General features: G+C 36.2%; 1 protein-coding gene across 11 annotated transcripts in view; it reads left to right on the top strand.

Annotated features, from left to right (window-relative positions):
* Dnc (phosphodiesterase dunce) overlaps nt 1-16,668 on the top strand; it is a 420,060-nt gene that overhangs the window by 301,907 nt on the left and 101,485 nt on the right. Inside the window, exon 1 of one of the 11 annotated variants that reach the window (XM_076380423.1) lies at nt 11,602-11,745. The exons of the other annotated variants lie outside the window; for them this stretch is intronic. Within the exon in view, the coding sequence (XP_076236538.1) occupies nt 11,660-11,745 (86 nt within the window). The 5' untranslated portion in view covers nt 11,602-11,659. Of the gene's footprint in view, nt 1-11,601; nt 11,746-16,668 lie in introns of those variants that run through there. 11 annotated transcript variants of the gene reach the window in all.

Below are 16,668 nucleotides of genomic sequence, written 5' to 3'. Positions count from 1 at the left end.
TAGGTAGTGAAATGACTGTTAGTAAAATGGTTTCGCGCAATCGTGTGTGAAATGTAGGCTGTCTGTCAGTTAACTGTGGAGACTCAATTGTTGGGGGAAATTTTCGATATTGTGGAAGCTTTTTGTTATTTTTTATGGTAGCGTGAGTTTAAAGAATAGAGACAGAAATTTTTTCTGAGATGCACTTTGACATTTGATAAACAGAATTGAGGGTGGTTGTAAAAGAGGACAGTGTAGATCAATGATGATTGAAAATTCGAAAAATAAGCTATCGCAGAAAATGAATGACATTTTAGCTAACAACACGTTGAGAATTTATACGAAATATTTTTACGAGTATACGTGTGCCTGTGTATATTTATTTTTGTGTCTTCATTAATTTCCATTTCACGAGTATGAGAACAAAACGCTGTATTGCAAATGTATTTCCATTTTGCATTTAATTTTTTTTACTTTATCACTGATTTTGGTTTGCAAACAATTATTTAATGAGAAGTATATTAAATTGTCAGAGCTTTCAGCTGCAAGAAAGTTTTGCATCATTAATGCTTTCTGTCGTATGCTGATCGTTATGCTAAGTCTTTAGGAAATGAACTTTTTCTTCCTTAATTAAAAGTCCGTATTACGTTCTAGTTTTCTAAAGTTAATCCAATGAATGAAATTATTAAATTCTCATTTTCCGCCTTGAACGAGAAAAAATCAACTTTATTAATCAGTTTCGTTTTTACTGAATGAAAAGTTACGGGGTTGAAATAAGGAACAGAGTGTTTTTTATTCAAAAAAATTTTTCATTTCTCCTCTCATAAACAGTAAGTAATGTATTGCATATAAAGCTGCTGTAAAAAGTTGTATGAATAATTAAGCAGGAGTCCTCAGAATGTTTCTCTATTTGCATGATAAATGGAAATATTTCAATGTTCTCTTATATTGTGTGCCCGAAAGCAAGGGACATTCTATTTTGTATATTTGAAAATATTCCAGTTATTAAGTCGAAATATTCTAATCATAGAATTTCGTTCATAACTTTTTATATTAGAGTCCACTTTTTCCTTCTCCTCTCTTTTTGTCTGTGCTACATTCGATTCTCCGTGACGTCACTGTAAAGTATCCACTGAAACGTGACAAGAAAACTCCCTCGCTTCGAGACGGTTTTCGAACTCTGGATCGAAGTTCGACTCGCGTGTTACTCTCGAAGACGCTTCTTCTACTGAAACGTTTCCGAAACTTTCGAATCGAAAGTCTAGACAAGTAGTATTTATTCTTCTGGCTGACACTTTTGGAGCTGTGAATTGATTTGCTCGAAGTAATAAAAGCTAGTTGTGAAAGGTCTACGCGAGGAATTATATTAATGAATTGCACATTAATTTCAAAACCAGTCTCAATTATTTGCAATATTGAATTTTAAATTCCGTAATGAGAATATGTATACCCATAATACAATTTGTACCACGTTTATCGTTAATTATGTCGTGGAACAGAAGGTACAGTTATATTAATTATTATATGATACAACCGCTGCAGATATTAATTGTGGGGTATTATAATTTTAATCATGAAGTATATACCAGAAAGTTCAGAGTTTACGTGAATGTTGGTAACAAATATTGTACTAGTTTGTATTGCAACATTGTGAAGGTACTTACTAAATCGTACAAAATATTTAGTATAATATAAGAGGAAATAAAATTGAGAATTATGGAACTCTGAAATAAGCAAGTTATGGAAGTAGAAATAGAAATAGGAAATAGATAATAAATTATGGAAGATTTTAGAAGTTCATTATAATTTTGAAAATTAATTTATACAGGTGGAAAAATCTATACAATATTTACTTCAATAAGAATTTTATTCAATATTGTTATCTCTATCAATTTCACTCATATCAACAAATATATACTATAAGCAAATTTGTTCAAAAGTTAGGGGAATTTTTGCTTGTTACTATATTATTTATTTTTCATCGATATCTTTATTTGTTGCCCAAATATGAAACATCGAAGTGCATATTACCACTTGAAACGCGTGGGCGATCTGGGACCGGAAACTTCGAAACTGCCGAGAAACATCGTGTTGATGGAAAATGAAAACTATATTTCCAAGAAATATTTCCTGTTTCCAACCAATCTAGACAACGTACTAGAACATTGTTACATGGATACAAAAATGAATTTATTTCTGCCAAACATCCACCATAAAAAAGCACACTTTAATTCTGAACTTAACGAGACGACTAAAATAACAAAAACTATTGGATAGAAGGAATAGAACAGAATATTACAATAGAAGATTTCGTGGAATTATACACTCTGCATAAATTAATTATTATCGCAGAAAATGTCATTTCAGTCGACAGTGATGGAAACAGCTGAACCATCTAATCCACATAGATACCCCAATAATGTGTTCCTGTCTAACCTCAATGTACTAAATAATAGATCATTATACTTGCTATCCAATTCCGCAAACACGTGTACGCAGGCTATTATTTAATTAAAGCCGTCGTTTTGTTATTAAACCGTCATTTGAGCCGCGGTACAATTTCCAATGACATCGATCTCGTGCATCATACACCTCGAATTCTGGCGGATGGCATCGAGGACCGATCGATTTGCAAGATACAGCCTCGCTGTTCATTTGCGTCAGCGATGACCAATGAGCGAAGCTTGGGAGCGTATACTTGCAGAATTACTTTGCACCATGGGAATCGCTAATCACGTTATAATGGACCACGGTGCGATCGTTAATCGTCTTGCTCCAACACTAGCTCAGTTATGCATTAAACGAAATCTCTTTCTTTCTTTGACTCGTTACAGGAAGCTGAGCTATTTTTCTTTTGGAATAGTTAATTTTGTTGCGATGCTCCAGAGAGTGGAGCTTGTCTCTGAGCTTAGCAACTCTGGAGGATTTAAGATAACTCGTTAGTGTTGAGAGGAGAAAAGCAGCTCATTCCATGAAAAATTGTTGATGTTAGAAGTGCTCAGGAAACAGTGGTACAAGCGGAAATATATTTTCTGTAAAATGAAGTAGGGTTGTGATAAATTATATTCTATATTTTTGATTTATTTTTTAATTAGAATCTTAATCGTAGAATCATTATTTCTCCGCGTATGCTTTCGATTCTCGAACACCTAATGGTTGTAAATGGTATTGGTTCATTCAGTTTGCGGTAGCTTTAAAACTTAGACTTGGCTTTAGCTGCTGGCCTAGTTTAGATACTCGTTTGCTGTAGAGGCAGCCCTATTTCAGTCAACTGGTGATGGATGCTTAGGGGATGTTTAGTATCATAGAAACAGCTAAATTAATAAAATTAAAGAGGTAATATAATTTAAATAAAAATTAGATCTCACACTGTACAGTCTCCTATAAAATATCGTATAGGTACTTCAATGTAAACTATGTGTCAATATTCTAATTCTTCTCGAAGCTACTTCGGTACTCATAGTTCTTGAATTAATACTATCTATACCATAACACGAAATAACAGAAAGACAGTCGCAAAATCTTTCATTTTATCATTACATTTTTATTTACGTTGAGAAATTCCTTATCACTTGTATTCTTCCAGAAGTTACAGGTGCAAAACTACGTTATTTTGTAAAAAGCTGTTTACTAGCGTCACAATGCATCCAATATCGATTTTATTGCAAATGCATCATGACTGGAGGAAGGACAAAAAGGCGTGTGATATCATACCTAAAGTGTGAACTCTCGGGGTGTTATTGATTCTAGTGTCGGTGCTTGAGAGCATGATAATTGTTTCCGACATGTTACGTGTTCCCTCACGCTACGCTGACAGCGTTTCAACTCGGTGATCCTAATGGTAAGGTTGTGGTCATCGATCGCGGTGAAGCGAGGAATTAAGAAATTAAATGACTGAGAAGTAGGTAATTGGGAAGCTAGAGAATTTGTGAGCTGGGTATCAATGAAACTTAGAATCTGGAATTTTAGAAAATCCAGCAGAACGGTGTCTAAGATTCTGAACATTTGGAAAATTGGTAATCTGTATATTTGAAATTTGGAGAATTTACGTATTCCACAGTTCGAGGATTATGAAATGTAGGATTAGACGTTTTGAAATTTAACACCATGGAAAATTCTGTAAATTGAAAATCACAGAATGAGACGTTGAAGATTTTAGAAAGTAGAGTCTTAGAAACTTTGGAATATTTAGAGACCTTGGAAAATTTAGAAAAATTCATAAATTAAATGTTAGTAAGATTTTCAGTACTTGGGTATTATGTGATAATATAATTTTGTAATTATCAAATTACTAAATGTAAACACTGCAATTAATAAAAATAACTTTATTAGAGAATTTAATGCCTAGACGAAAAGCAAGCGTTAAATGTAAGAGAACGTTAGGACATGCAAATACAGAGTAGCTAAATTTGGAGTTCGTATCCAGTTGACACAGGTGGTAATTGGTTCTGACATTAAACAGGTTGTTTAGTGGTCCACATCGTTTCTGGTTTCACGTGTCCATCACGTTTCCCTTGTTTGTACCCGATTCTACGTTTGATATTGCTTCCATGGGGAAACAAAGATCGACATCGAATGGAAATGATACGAATTTACTCTATCCCATTTCAGTGTGTTTCATTTCAATGTATGTTAAGTACACTCTCATAGACCTCTGAATTTTGTAGATTGAAAACAGGAAGTTACCTGACCTTTAACAATCAAAAACAGAAACAAATGTTTCCATTAAAATTCTGCAAGTATAAAAGTGTCAGTATTAATTTATGCTGAAAATTTATATACTTCAGTGACCTAAAGTAGATACAGATATGTAACAATATTTGTAAAAAGAAAATTCAAAGATATTGAACGATTAAAAAAATGAAATGTTATACATGGAGGTCAACTACTGAACATTATTTCATAATTATGTATAACTTAATTTTCTATAAAATAATTGAATTTGATAATTTCTGTTATTCTTATTCTGTTGATTATTTTTTACGCATGTATGTACATGCATGCAAAATAGATGCAGTCAGATTTATCTCCTTGAGCAAATTCTCCCCTCTCTTCTCCATTTTATATTTGCAAATGATAATAGTGTGCCTTGCAAACATGCGCCAAATACAACGATGCATGTTACTACATACTACACACCTATACTATTCTACCATGATACGAAATGCAAATAATCGTTTCGTTCATAATTTGATTACGCCACATTGTTTGTCGAGAAACTGCATTCATTTACTTTACTAACTGCTCCAATATCGGCTCGAGATATCGTTTTCTATTGGGTTAAATGGATTTCCATTTCCTCCTCGATACTCTGCCACACGAATTTGAGCTTGATTTCGAAATTGCGTGGATTCGATTTCCATGCATCGTACAGATATATTGGGAAACTTTGTTGTCTTCCTATTTCGATACACACTATCGTTTGCTAAATAGAAATACTCGAGGAACATTTAGATATTTAATTTCGGAAAAAGTTTCTCTGATTTCAAGAATGATTTCTATAGAGAAAGAAACTTATCTCCAGAATGTACAAAAATAATGCAGTAAAAAATTATTTGGCAACAAATTAAAGTCCCTATTTCAGATTCTCCAGTAGTAGAAACTTTGTTAGGGTAAACTATCATTTTTTAATTCTTATTCTACTTAATTTAACCATGAGAAATTAGGCATTTTATTTAGAATATATATTGCCACTTAGGTATAAGATTATCTTTGCAACAATATATCTTTTGTAAATAGCACTTTCGCTTATTATTTGAAATTAGAGGATATTTTAGTGGGACACTGTATATTGGGTAATATGGTAAAAATATTTCCTCGTTTACCAGTGTCAGTGACGAAAGCACAATGTGCTTTCTGCATCTACCACTCGAAAATCCTAGAGGGTGCTCGAAAACTAGTAATTTTTCACGAAGTCGGTATTTCAGAACATGAAACACGGAACTCCATAAGCTTCCCAATCTATCGTATGTACTCGTTTCATCGTCTGTGCCTGAGGTTTGCACAAAAGATTTCAGTCTACTGCAGGTAACTCCCTGCTCAGAAGTCTGTGTTACCGACTCGAAATTCCCTAAAATGTCGATAACAGGCGGTGTTGCCTCCCTGCTAGTGCTGTGGCAGCACTGAAGCTTCCATATCAAATCAATAACTAGGTCTAGAGGGTTTTCATTTGGCCCTTTGGTGGTAAAATAGTTCTATTTTAATCCATATTTCATGCTTTCGTTACAGTTCAACTCCTTCCAATAGATCACAAATCAGAACAAAGTAAATTTCAAGAAAAAAGTACCTGGATTGAGAAAATATTATATAGGGACTTTTTGGTGAAAACTATGGGCAGTACTTAGTTTTAGTAACAATTTAACTGTTAGATTATTTTGCTTCATTTAAATGAATTGATCGACTAATACTAAAATCTAAGTATTTTTCAGACTGACTCAAAATTTAAAATTTTGCAAATAAAATTCTTCAAATCCTCATCTTACATTCGAAATATTGATTTCTACTTGTATTTTCAGTTTTGATTAAACTGATCAAACAGAAACCTTCATTCAAATGATTGAGGTACTTAAATCCCCTACAGGTCATAATGCTCATCTAATCTATTTCATCTAGAGATAAGTAGTACTAACTATAACTAAAAATAAGAGCTTTTTTCTATTACATCATCTTGCAGTGTCTTATGTCCATCGTTAGATGACGTAGTACGAAACGATGTACCTCATTCTATCTAGCCGAGAGAAGCTTCAGGGACATCTTGGATGCTTTCGCAAGAGCTAAGACGTTTCTCGAGGTTAAAAGCTTCGTTCGAGTGTCGAGGCTCGCTTCTGACGAGGGACCAAGGCGGGGATAGGTGAAATATAGATCCAATCGAACCTTCAGAGGCGATTTAACATGGAAGCAATTCGGGTTAAATTATCGGTTCGATAGCTTCGATTTCGGAGCTTCCTCTGTGTTCCCTTTTCGTTGATCTGCTATCGATTAGGAGCGTTTTTTTATTCGTGTGAGCAGAACAGATTGAGCTTCTGGTATTAATTTTAGCAATTTCAGCTCAGGCTGAAACAGGTTGTGAATTTTGAGACCTGGAGGTTGCTTTAATTTCAGTAATCTTATCAAGTTTACGAAATGGGCATTTAAGTAGTCGTTTAGCTTTCGGAAAATGTAGACTTAGGTGTTTGGTACATTCCTGGGTTTCTAAAATTATAGTGTAGCAGCAGAGGAAAGGGTTGAAAGGAATCAGGACAAGGTGTTGCTTCGTCGTCTAGGTCAGAATTTTGTTAACCTTTAGCTTTTTCTTCCGTGATGCTAATAGTGGCGTGCGTAGAGTCAATATTGCAAGGAAATCGTTGACGTAGGTCGTAGGTAACCCGCTACTTTCGCTGTCTACAGTGTTTATAACCCAGAGTCTGTGCTTGTTACGTCGGGTCATGGTTCCATTCCTATCACGAAGACGAAATCTGCTGTTTGCTCGCGTTCTTCTGGCTTCTTTCTGCTTGCCATGGATTTTCCTATGGATTCTATGAACAGTAGAACGTCTTCCAAACATCGCTTAATCTGTGTTGAATTAACTGAGAAGAGGAGTTACAGATAAAAGATGACCTAACTTGTTCTGTTACTTTGTGTAGACTTTCTATTATAAGTTCTTATGAATTGAGAAACATTTCTGGTTTATCATATACCTTAAGAGATTATAAACTGTTTACCAGTAGAAGTTCACAATAATTCAAGAACTCATAAAATGTCAGAACTGTTCTGTTAAACTATTCTCCCAAAGGCCACAGCATCCATTCGAACGAACTCGGGGTCACGGCACTGTCGCTGCACCCACTCCCAACTTTCCATTGATTTTGAGCATTGTGGGCGTGTCACCGAGCACGTGGTTCCTTCGATTACACGAGGAAACTTTAGTTAACGTGTTATTATAAACGATATTCGAATTGTATTAGCCTTTGCAATTCCCTGAAGCGAGGGATATTTCCTGAAGTTAGAAGGTAGAGCAACAGTGCAGTAGTATAGTGCTAGAGGAAACTACTAGATAATGGGACGATAAGAGTTATTAAAAATATGTTGCATGCTTTTAATTACGACAGAATCTCGTGACTGCACAGGTTTAAAATGGTTTAGAATGTTTTTACGATTTCATGTAGATCCTGATGAAAGACTCCATTTATGAGACCATCAAAAGACTTAAACGATAACTTAGGAAATGTAGTCGAGGGAAATTCGACTCTGTTGTATATTATTGTTAGCGAAGAATCAGAACGATGTAAGAATTTTGTTGTAACTTGAAAACGTTAAAACTAGATGAAATCAAGAAAAAAGAATACAGATAAAACAGAAAAAGCATTAACTTTTATCTAACATTGTGTAACAAGTATCTAAGTCAAGGTAACAATAAAATAAGAATATTTATCTGATAGACTAACTAACTATGGCAAAGATGCAACATTTCTTCAGTTTAAAAATGTTTCCACATTCAATGTAAGATAGCAGCACATGTTTGCAGATTCATTCGTCTGATCACATAGAACAAGCTAACAATATGTTTAGTTATAATAATGTGAATACTTAGGCAACTGTCCTCAATTCTGGCTTTAGGTCCTTAGAATCTATGCATCTTGAACCAACTGGAGAGCCAGCACTGATTTACAGATCTACGTAAGCTGAAGTCACTCCATCAACTGATTACAATCTTCTCTACGAGAATACCTAGACAGTAAATATGTATACATAGATCAACAATGTCTGTCCATAAAGCAATACTATCTAGCAGAGAATGTCTATTTGGAGTCTGAATAGTATTAAGATTTCAGTCCATTGTCCACAGAAATACTCAATCTATTAATGGTAGAATCAGTATTGAACCTATGCCGTCATCTAGTCGATGATTTAGGAATGTTTGCCGACGATATTGTCAAATATTTACCCAAGTCTCAAACTGAATCTTGAAATTCTAAAAATTAACTCTGTAGTTTTAAATCCACCATCCTTAAGGAGCACTGTAATTTTTAAAGGTTTAGAATATATCTGTAATAATCCTTAAAATATCTAAGTAAATCGAGCTGGGAATCCCAAGCAACATCAACTAATGAAAACTTCGAACTCCAAGAGAAACCCAGCATCAGTTCATGAAACCACCCCTTCATTTACATACAATAGGGTGGAACGAAAGAATCAGGATTGTGGGGCAGCGATAATGAAAAAGAACGCAGAAGCTAGTTTTCATCAAAACAACTCTTAAGATATCGTAGCGTCTTGAAACTTCAAATTTTTGATTACCTTAAATACATTTACAAAATTTGTATCTTCAATTCTTTTTGTACCTGTAAGTAATTGTTTTTAAAACGAAATTAATGTAGGGGAAGCAGTTAAAATTTGTGAAATATCTATGTTTCTAAAATTATCCATTCTCTTTCCACGATCCATTAAAGGTCAGAATTATCTGATAAAATGTCATGTAACAAATGTTGCAATTTGAAATGGACTTGGTAGGAAAAGAATTTTACAATTTCACACAAAAAGAACGTAAAAGTCAGTAGAAAAAGCAATCTTCGAATGGTTTTCACACTCACAAAAATTTGTCAACCAAGCTACCATTTGGACAGTTGCAATTTCTTTATAGAACCTAACTTTTGTTCACTATTTGAAGTTATGAATAACAGAAATGAAATTCAACTTCTGTATTCCCAGGCTATACGATAGAACGAGACTTCAAATTTGTTGAAAAATTGTAGTACATATACCTTCATCGAAGTCTATATTTTTAGCAAGAAGAGGTTGAATTAAAGGAACCTTACCCACAAGAAACCCACAGAATAAAGAAACTAGGTTTCAAACATTACCCCTTAACGTCTCAGAAACAGGAGCACATGATCCATGCTGTTCTGTCCCATAAAAACAGATCCATATTTCGTTCCACTGAAACATAAAATTGCCTCGAAGCGTTCTCGCTGCCTCAGCAAAGGAGTCCCTTCGAAAAACATTGAAGATACACGCGCAAGGTGCAGGGAATCCAGGTTTTCAGCGCGAGCCACCGCTAAGCCCGAAAGTGCTCCACGGTTCGCGAGGCTTCTAATTCTAGGGCGAGACGGAGTGCCTCGATACGGTGTGAAAACGGCCAGGAAAACATCGAGTCGAAAGAAAAAAGGAGGAAGAGGAACAGCACCGCTCCGCCACCCCTCAAAAACAATTCTACTCGACGCACCGTGCAGCGCCCCTCGCCCCGGCTCCTTCCGCGGCCGCCACCCCCTCCAGGGTGGCCGGCGTCGTCGTTTTCGGCGCCGAAGCCTCGACGAAGGAGGCGCTCGCGTCGATAGAGCCGCGAGAGAACAGCTTTCCCTCCTTGTCTCGCCTCAGCGTTGCTCCCGCGTCCTCCCCTCTGGTCCTCCCGCCCCGAGGAGAGCACATCCCTCGAAGAAGTTTACATTTTCCGCGACCACGTTGGGGCTCGTCGCGTCTACGCCACCCTGCTGCCCCTGAGCTCGCCAGCCCGCCAGGAAGTGGCCTCCCCAACTGCCAGGAACACTGTCCTCCCTCGTATTTAGCCAAGCTTCCGGCGTTCTGCTGGATAACTCGCATCACCCAGTTCACGCTGGAGCATCCCCTTCGACTGACACGGTCCTCAGCTCTTTAGCGGATCCTAGAGGTGACACTGGCAACCGAGGCGAGTTGCCAGCTAGCTTCTGACTTGTACTCCATTGAACAACGGATTGAACAGTGTCCACGTGCTGTGGGGTCGGTGGGGGGCGAGTTTGTGGGGATTTGTGGGTCTGTTTGTGTCGGGGTTTGCTAGTAGATGGTTCGGTTGAATCGAGTCCCGTGTTCGATGTCGCGATGGAAGAGTACTCCATGGGGATGAACAGCGTGGCGGAGTGGGATTTGAATGTAGACTGTGGGGATAGAAGAGTGTCGCGTTTCGATGAGGATTTCGTGGATGGTGCACGCTTGACGAGCTTCGAAACACTGTCTGAGAGATACCGAAGTGCTCTGCTAACGAAATATTGAAGCGCTGCAAGGGTTCAATTAACAGCGACTCTAACTGCATCCATGGAATCCTGTTACTGCTGGAGGGCGTTAGTGCGACGCAGGTTGACTGGTGGTTCTGTATTCTTGGAGAAATAGGGGAATAGAAGTGTGGTACACATAGGTGCACTTTCTTGGATATCGAAGGGCACTGTAGTCACGTCGACAAATTGATCGAGAGGCGCTACCACTTTCAAAGGTCCATTCTCCTGGCACTCTGAGGAGAGTCCAGAGTCCAAGGTTCCCTGAATCGGAAGCTTCATCCGTAATCCTACAATTTTGCTGAGAGGTTCGAAACCTATGAGGAATACTGATAACCTTCCCTGGGGCATACAGCTCTCCACTAGGAAGCGATACATTTCACAAAAATGTAAATTCCTGGGAGAGCAAACTAACGAGGGACTGTTGAATTAGAACATTCAGGTTCCCAGTTTCCCCAAGCCTCGAATTTAATCAAATTCGCTGCGAAACAACGAAATTGAGGATTCCAGTTCGCTACTAGCGTGAAATCAAAGCGGAATGTAGAGATGCAACTCTCAGGATGGAAATGCCTCCTCAGTGTCAGCCACAGAGACAGGAACTAGTTTCCCTTGACTGTCTAGTGCACACACGTCGAGTTGATCGTTCGAACAGGTGAAGGTAAAATTGCTGACCATAGAGGATGGGTCAGGATTGGTGTGCACGTAGGAGGAAGCGATCGAGCAGCGGGTGCTGCCCTTGCGGACCACGTGTTCATCCCTCAAGTAGGTTAGTAATGGGATTGATTTTGATCTATCGGGGGTAGATTACCAGCGTGTTACAAAAGAGAAGGTAGTTAATTAAATAGTGGAGTTGAGGAGTCCTACGATTGCACCTTTAAAAACTGTGGACATAAAACTTTATTTACTAGTTATTATGTGCATATCTATGATACATTCGCCTATCTAAATAATGTTTATTCGAAATGGTTTGGGATGCTATGCACGTACAAAAAGTTATGGTAGGGTGAAGCTTCGATCACTTCGGTTTGGCGGTGTCTGACCATATATTTACTAATTCCCCTTAGCCCCTTACACTTCCTCTTCCGTACTTCTAGCCGCTACTATTCACCATTCCCTTACATAATGTTATTGAATGTAGTATATTTATTATTTAAGGGATTTGAAACTTTGGGAAATGCTTTAACAAGATTGATTTTTCTGGTTTATATGTCATTCGCTATTTTATCTCTAAGAGGAATGCATTTATATACAATGGGTAGGTCGATATGGGTATAGAGTTAGACTTTGTAACTCACTCATAAACAATTATTAGAAATGATTTTGCTATAGACGCTTCTTGTGCTATAATAACTAGAGTAAATTGCGTAAGGATATTAGCGATATTAGTCGTGGTCCACGTGTGCATTAAGTGTATCGCTTGAAAAGGTAGTGATAATATATAGCACTAGCAATTAGAGTTTAATTACAAAATGGAGTCGGAGAAAGCATTAGTTACGTTTCCAACGTTATCGCTGCTCATTCCTTATTATTCGTCGATCATTTGATCAACGTCAGGGAAACAACGGGGTGCTCTGATAGTGGAGCTTCTAATTAATCTCCTCTATGAAAGAAATCACTCGGGTAACTTTTCCACTGCTGTAATCGAGTTCGCTTTTGATCCATTCATGTAACCCTCTTCACCAGTTCGGTGTCTCCCTTCCTCAAAATTTTCTTCCTTCAACTAAATTACACGTCAGCTCGTTCTTTCAATTTGGAAAATCAATCACCAAATATTCTTGCGAAAATGGTTAAACGTGCAAAGTTTGCACAGAAATTTTACACTCATTCGATGTTCAAAATTCTCTATTTGCTGCCTTAGATATTTATACGTTTTATAAAACAGTGTATTAATTGCACTGTAGGTATTACTAAAGTTGAAAAGTTTTATTTAATAATCGTATTTCACTTCATCGCAAATTTTTAGCAAAATTCTATCCAATTTTTCAGTTACAAATATATTTGAATTTATTTCAGAAGTTAGTACCAGACAAACATTTTTTACTGCTTCCGTTACGATATTCATTTCCATGAGCTGCGTTCTATATTCCATGCAGTATATTCTGAAAAAATACACCAGTTAAAGAAATATTGTACCTTAATTCCTAAATTGGAATGTCATGTGTAAAAATAATCATTTATTATAAAAGTACTAATTAAATATGGAGAATGGTAATTAAAATTTCCCCTTCAATTAGTACTACAAACAAAACCGAAAATTTAGTTCCTCATTTTAATTAACTGGCTGATGTACAAACACAAGCGCAGACGTTTCTCTCTCTTGCTCGTAAAAATGTCGACAGAAAATTCTACGTTTTATGAAAGAATCTACTTTGATCTCCGAAGAAAATTCTTCTTTTCCCATCTGGGTGGCAGTTTCCTTAGAAAACGCTGCGAACAGCGCGTTTATCGTTCATTTCACGTGCTCGCTGCACGGTGCCATCCCCCTCAATTTCCGTTTTGACTGTTGACACGCGAGGAACGCTACTGGCGCGATTCTGACACGTTTACCTTCCGACAAGGGAAAGAGTAACGTGACATCGATGAGAATTCCGCGAGCACGCGAAAACACGATTCAGTACTGTCGAAAAGATCACACTTTTGCAGTTTGTACCTTTTAAATAAATAATTCGATATTTATCCTTCATTCTGTTGCTACTTATAAGTATTTTCGTGTTTCGTCCATGAATATATGAGAAAATGATGATAATGATTGGGGATGAGGATAATGAAAAAAAATCTTACAATATACTTATTCAATATACATTTAATTCAGGATATTAACAAATATCATGGATATTTAGTAATCATTATTTCGTTTTTAAATTATACAAAATTGTGGTTAGAAAATTTTAATTCAATTTCGTGGTCAGTTCACGTAAAACGGTGCTCCATGCTATCTAGCCAGTCAGATCAACTATCCATTTGCGTAACTTTCAGCGATTGCCGTAAATGTCAGCTTGAGCCAACACTGTGCATCACTGAGCACTTTACAGAAAACGTGCACACCCTGAAAGTTCACTCGGTTGAAAAAATGTCCGATTTTCGTCGGGAACTAAAAATGGAAATATCTGCATCCATCCTTGAATAATCCTGCGAAATTTGACGTGTGAAGTATTGACGTTACCGAAGGCTCCAGATGGAGTTGAACGCTCGTAGATTTATTTGCTCCACGCTATTTGGGGTAGTAACTTTGTATAATGTCCCTTTGGCGCTTTTGTGGGTCGTCGAGCCTATCTCTTGACATGGTTACGGTGAAATTAATTAAGCAGCCGGGATTAACGAAGGTGAAGGCGTTCTAGAATTTTTTTGGACTAATTGTAGCAGTGTAAAACTTTAGGCAAATGTTGGGGAAAATTTGGGACAGATTTGTGTAATTCATGGGATTTTACGTATTGAGAAAAATGGAGAAAACTAATTAGATAAATAATCATTTTTTATTTCGTTCTGGTCTTTCCATAACTGTTAAATAAAATGATAGTTATTATTTTTATTGTATAAATTTATTTAAAATTGTCATACGAGGTATTAACTTATTACCTTAAAGGTCTAATAGATGCGTGACTGTATTTAACATCTGTTTAAGAAGTCTTTTAAAATCTGTTGATATTATATTGTTCTTCCTTTTAAAACAAGAGCATAGGAAATGAGAAAGGGAATAAAAAATTTACAACTCTTTTGTAGACATTTTTGTTCTCTTTATGGAAAACTATTTGGGTTATTTTGTAACCTGCAGGTAGCTTTTCGAAGAGTGAAACACAAATTTGAAACCCTTGTAGCTTAATTCGTATTTTTACGAGACGGATCTAAAACTTGGAGTTCTTAAAATGCTGTTCCTTTATCCTCTTAACGTTTAAATGTTTCTCCAAGAAATTGCTGGAGATGTAAGGATTCCTTGAATGCTTTTGAAGCAAATTTTTCGAACAAATGTTCTCACAAATAGAAGAAGGGGAACAGTCAATAAAACAAGTTATTGTCAGAAGTATCCGCGTCCTTTTATTCGAATGAAATCGATTCAAGAAGTTCCATTTAATTTTCAATTTACTCTACTCTCTGTAAGTTTCTGCGGCATAAATTTTAGAATACACGTATGTATATTCCTCCAATTTCTTAAATTGCTGTATGAAAATTATTTCGAAAGCAATACAATATATCTGCATATTATTAGCATCATAGGATTGAAAAACTTTTGATTTAAATAACTGCTTATCTAATGTTATTTATTTTGTAACAATGGGGAAGGGTGGAAAGCAATTTATCCAACATAAAGTAATAGGTAAGATTAATTTCTTTGAAGCCAATCTCTGATTATGAAAAATCTCGCCATGAAGATGAAATATTCATAAAGTGTACATATTTAATAAAAGTTCTGTTTTTTATTGACTCATTAATTTAAGTTTTGAGAAACTCAGAAGACGAAGCGACGATAATTAAGATGTAATCATTACACCCGTCGAGTGAAGCCTTCTTAATTAAAGTTTCATTTTGTTTAAATTTCATCAGTTCTTAATTAACTACGAATTATTATTCTATATACAAACTTAGCCCGCAATTACTTTTAGTCGTATTGAAATTTAAAAAATTGAGTTTGTGACATTTCTACGATGAAAAGGGAATATCAATATTTTCGTGGTCTTAAAGTCAAATGATGATCAGATTCTTGAACATTAAATTAGGTATTAATTAAGATTAGAAAATTTGGATCTAGAAAAAGTGGATCTAAATATACGAAAGACTAATAATAATTTTGTATACTATTCACTATTAATTGTAGCAGCAGATTTATGTAGCGTCTGTATTATTCTACTGTGTCTGACTCGACACTGGACAAATCTCCTTAAAAATAGTTTTCTTATTACGAATTGTAATAGCTTCTCCCGAGTTACTTTTTCTTAGCACAAAATTATTGTCAGTAGTAGACGATAAAATGCCATTCACAAGACTCTAATTCTTAAATATAATTTTTAAATAATGAGACTAAACGCCACAGGAAAAAGTAGAGCGAACACAGGACCATGAAATTGGGTGTCCGTGACACGAACAAATTTACTTAAATTTCTGCTTCTTCCACGCAATCATTTTTCCAATCCTCTTGCTTCTCATACTTCCAAGGCACCCATTAGGAAGACGAGGGAGCATAAGTTACCATTTCAGCAAGCAAATTGTAGTTCTAAGCCCACTGGAGACTGTGGTGTCTGTAAGACGAATGCAAGACGCTTAGCGTTAAACTTTTACGAGTTCTAATAATTAACGGGCTTGGCTGAGACAGCTTCTGCGTTTGGACCTCTCTGGAAACGAGATTCTGAAGTTCTCGTCTCAAACACTGAGAACGTACACTCGCAGCGAGAGAGAACGTGAGCCGGTAGTTTCGTTGGGAAATGAAATTTTCAAGCGTCGTCCCTTGAGCCCTAAATAGACCCACAGTGTCCCATTTTTAAGCTGGCAAATTTAATTTTTCAAAAAATATAAGGTGCGAGAATATTCGATGATATTTTGTTCATGTTGGTTTTTCACCAATAAGAAAATCAAATATAAAAATACAAAAAACAATTCTGATTTTTTAGAGATTATTACCAAGTGTAGAATATATATTTTAAAAAGTTTATAAAACTTAAAATTAAGCATGTCTTTTTTTAAATTAACAAGATATTGA

This window comes from Calliopsis andreniformis, chromosome 6 (assembly GCF_051401765.1).
Source record: "Calliopsis andreniformis isolate RMS-2024a chromosome 6, iyCalAndr_principal, whole genome shotgun sequence".
Lineage (NCBI taxonomy): Eukaryota > Metazoa > Arthropoda > Insecta > Hymenoptera > Andrenidae > Calliopsis > Calliopsis andreniformis.
This window is presented reverse-complemented; position numbering and strand designations above follow the sequence as displayed.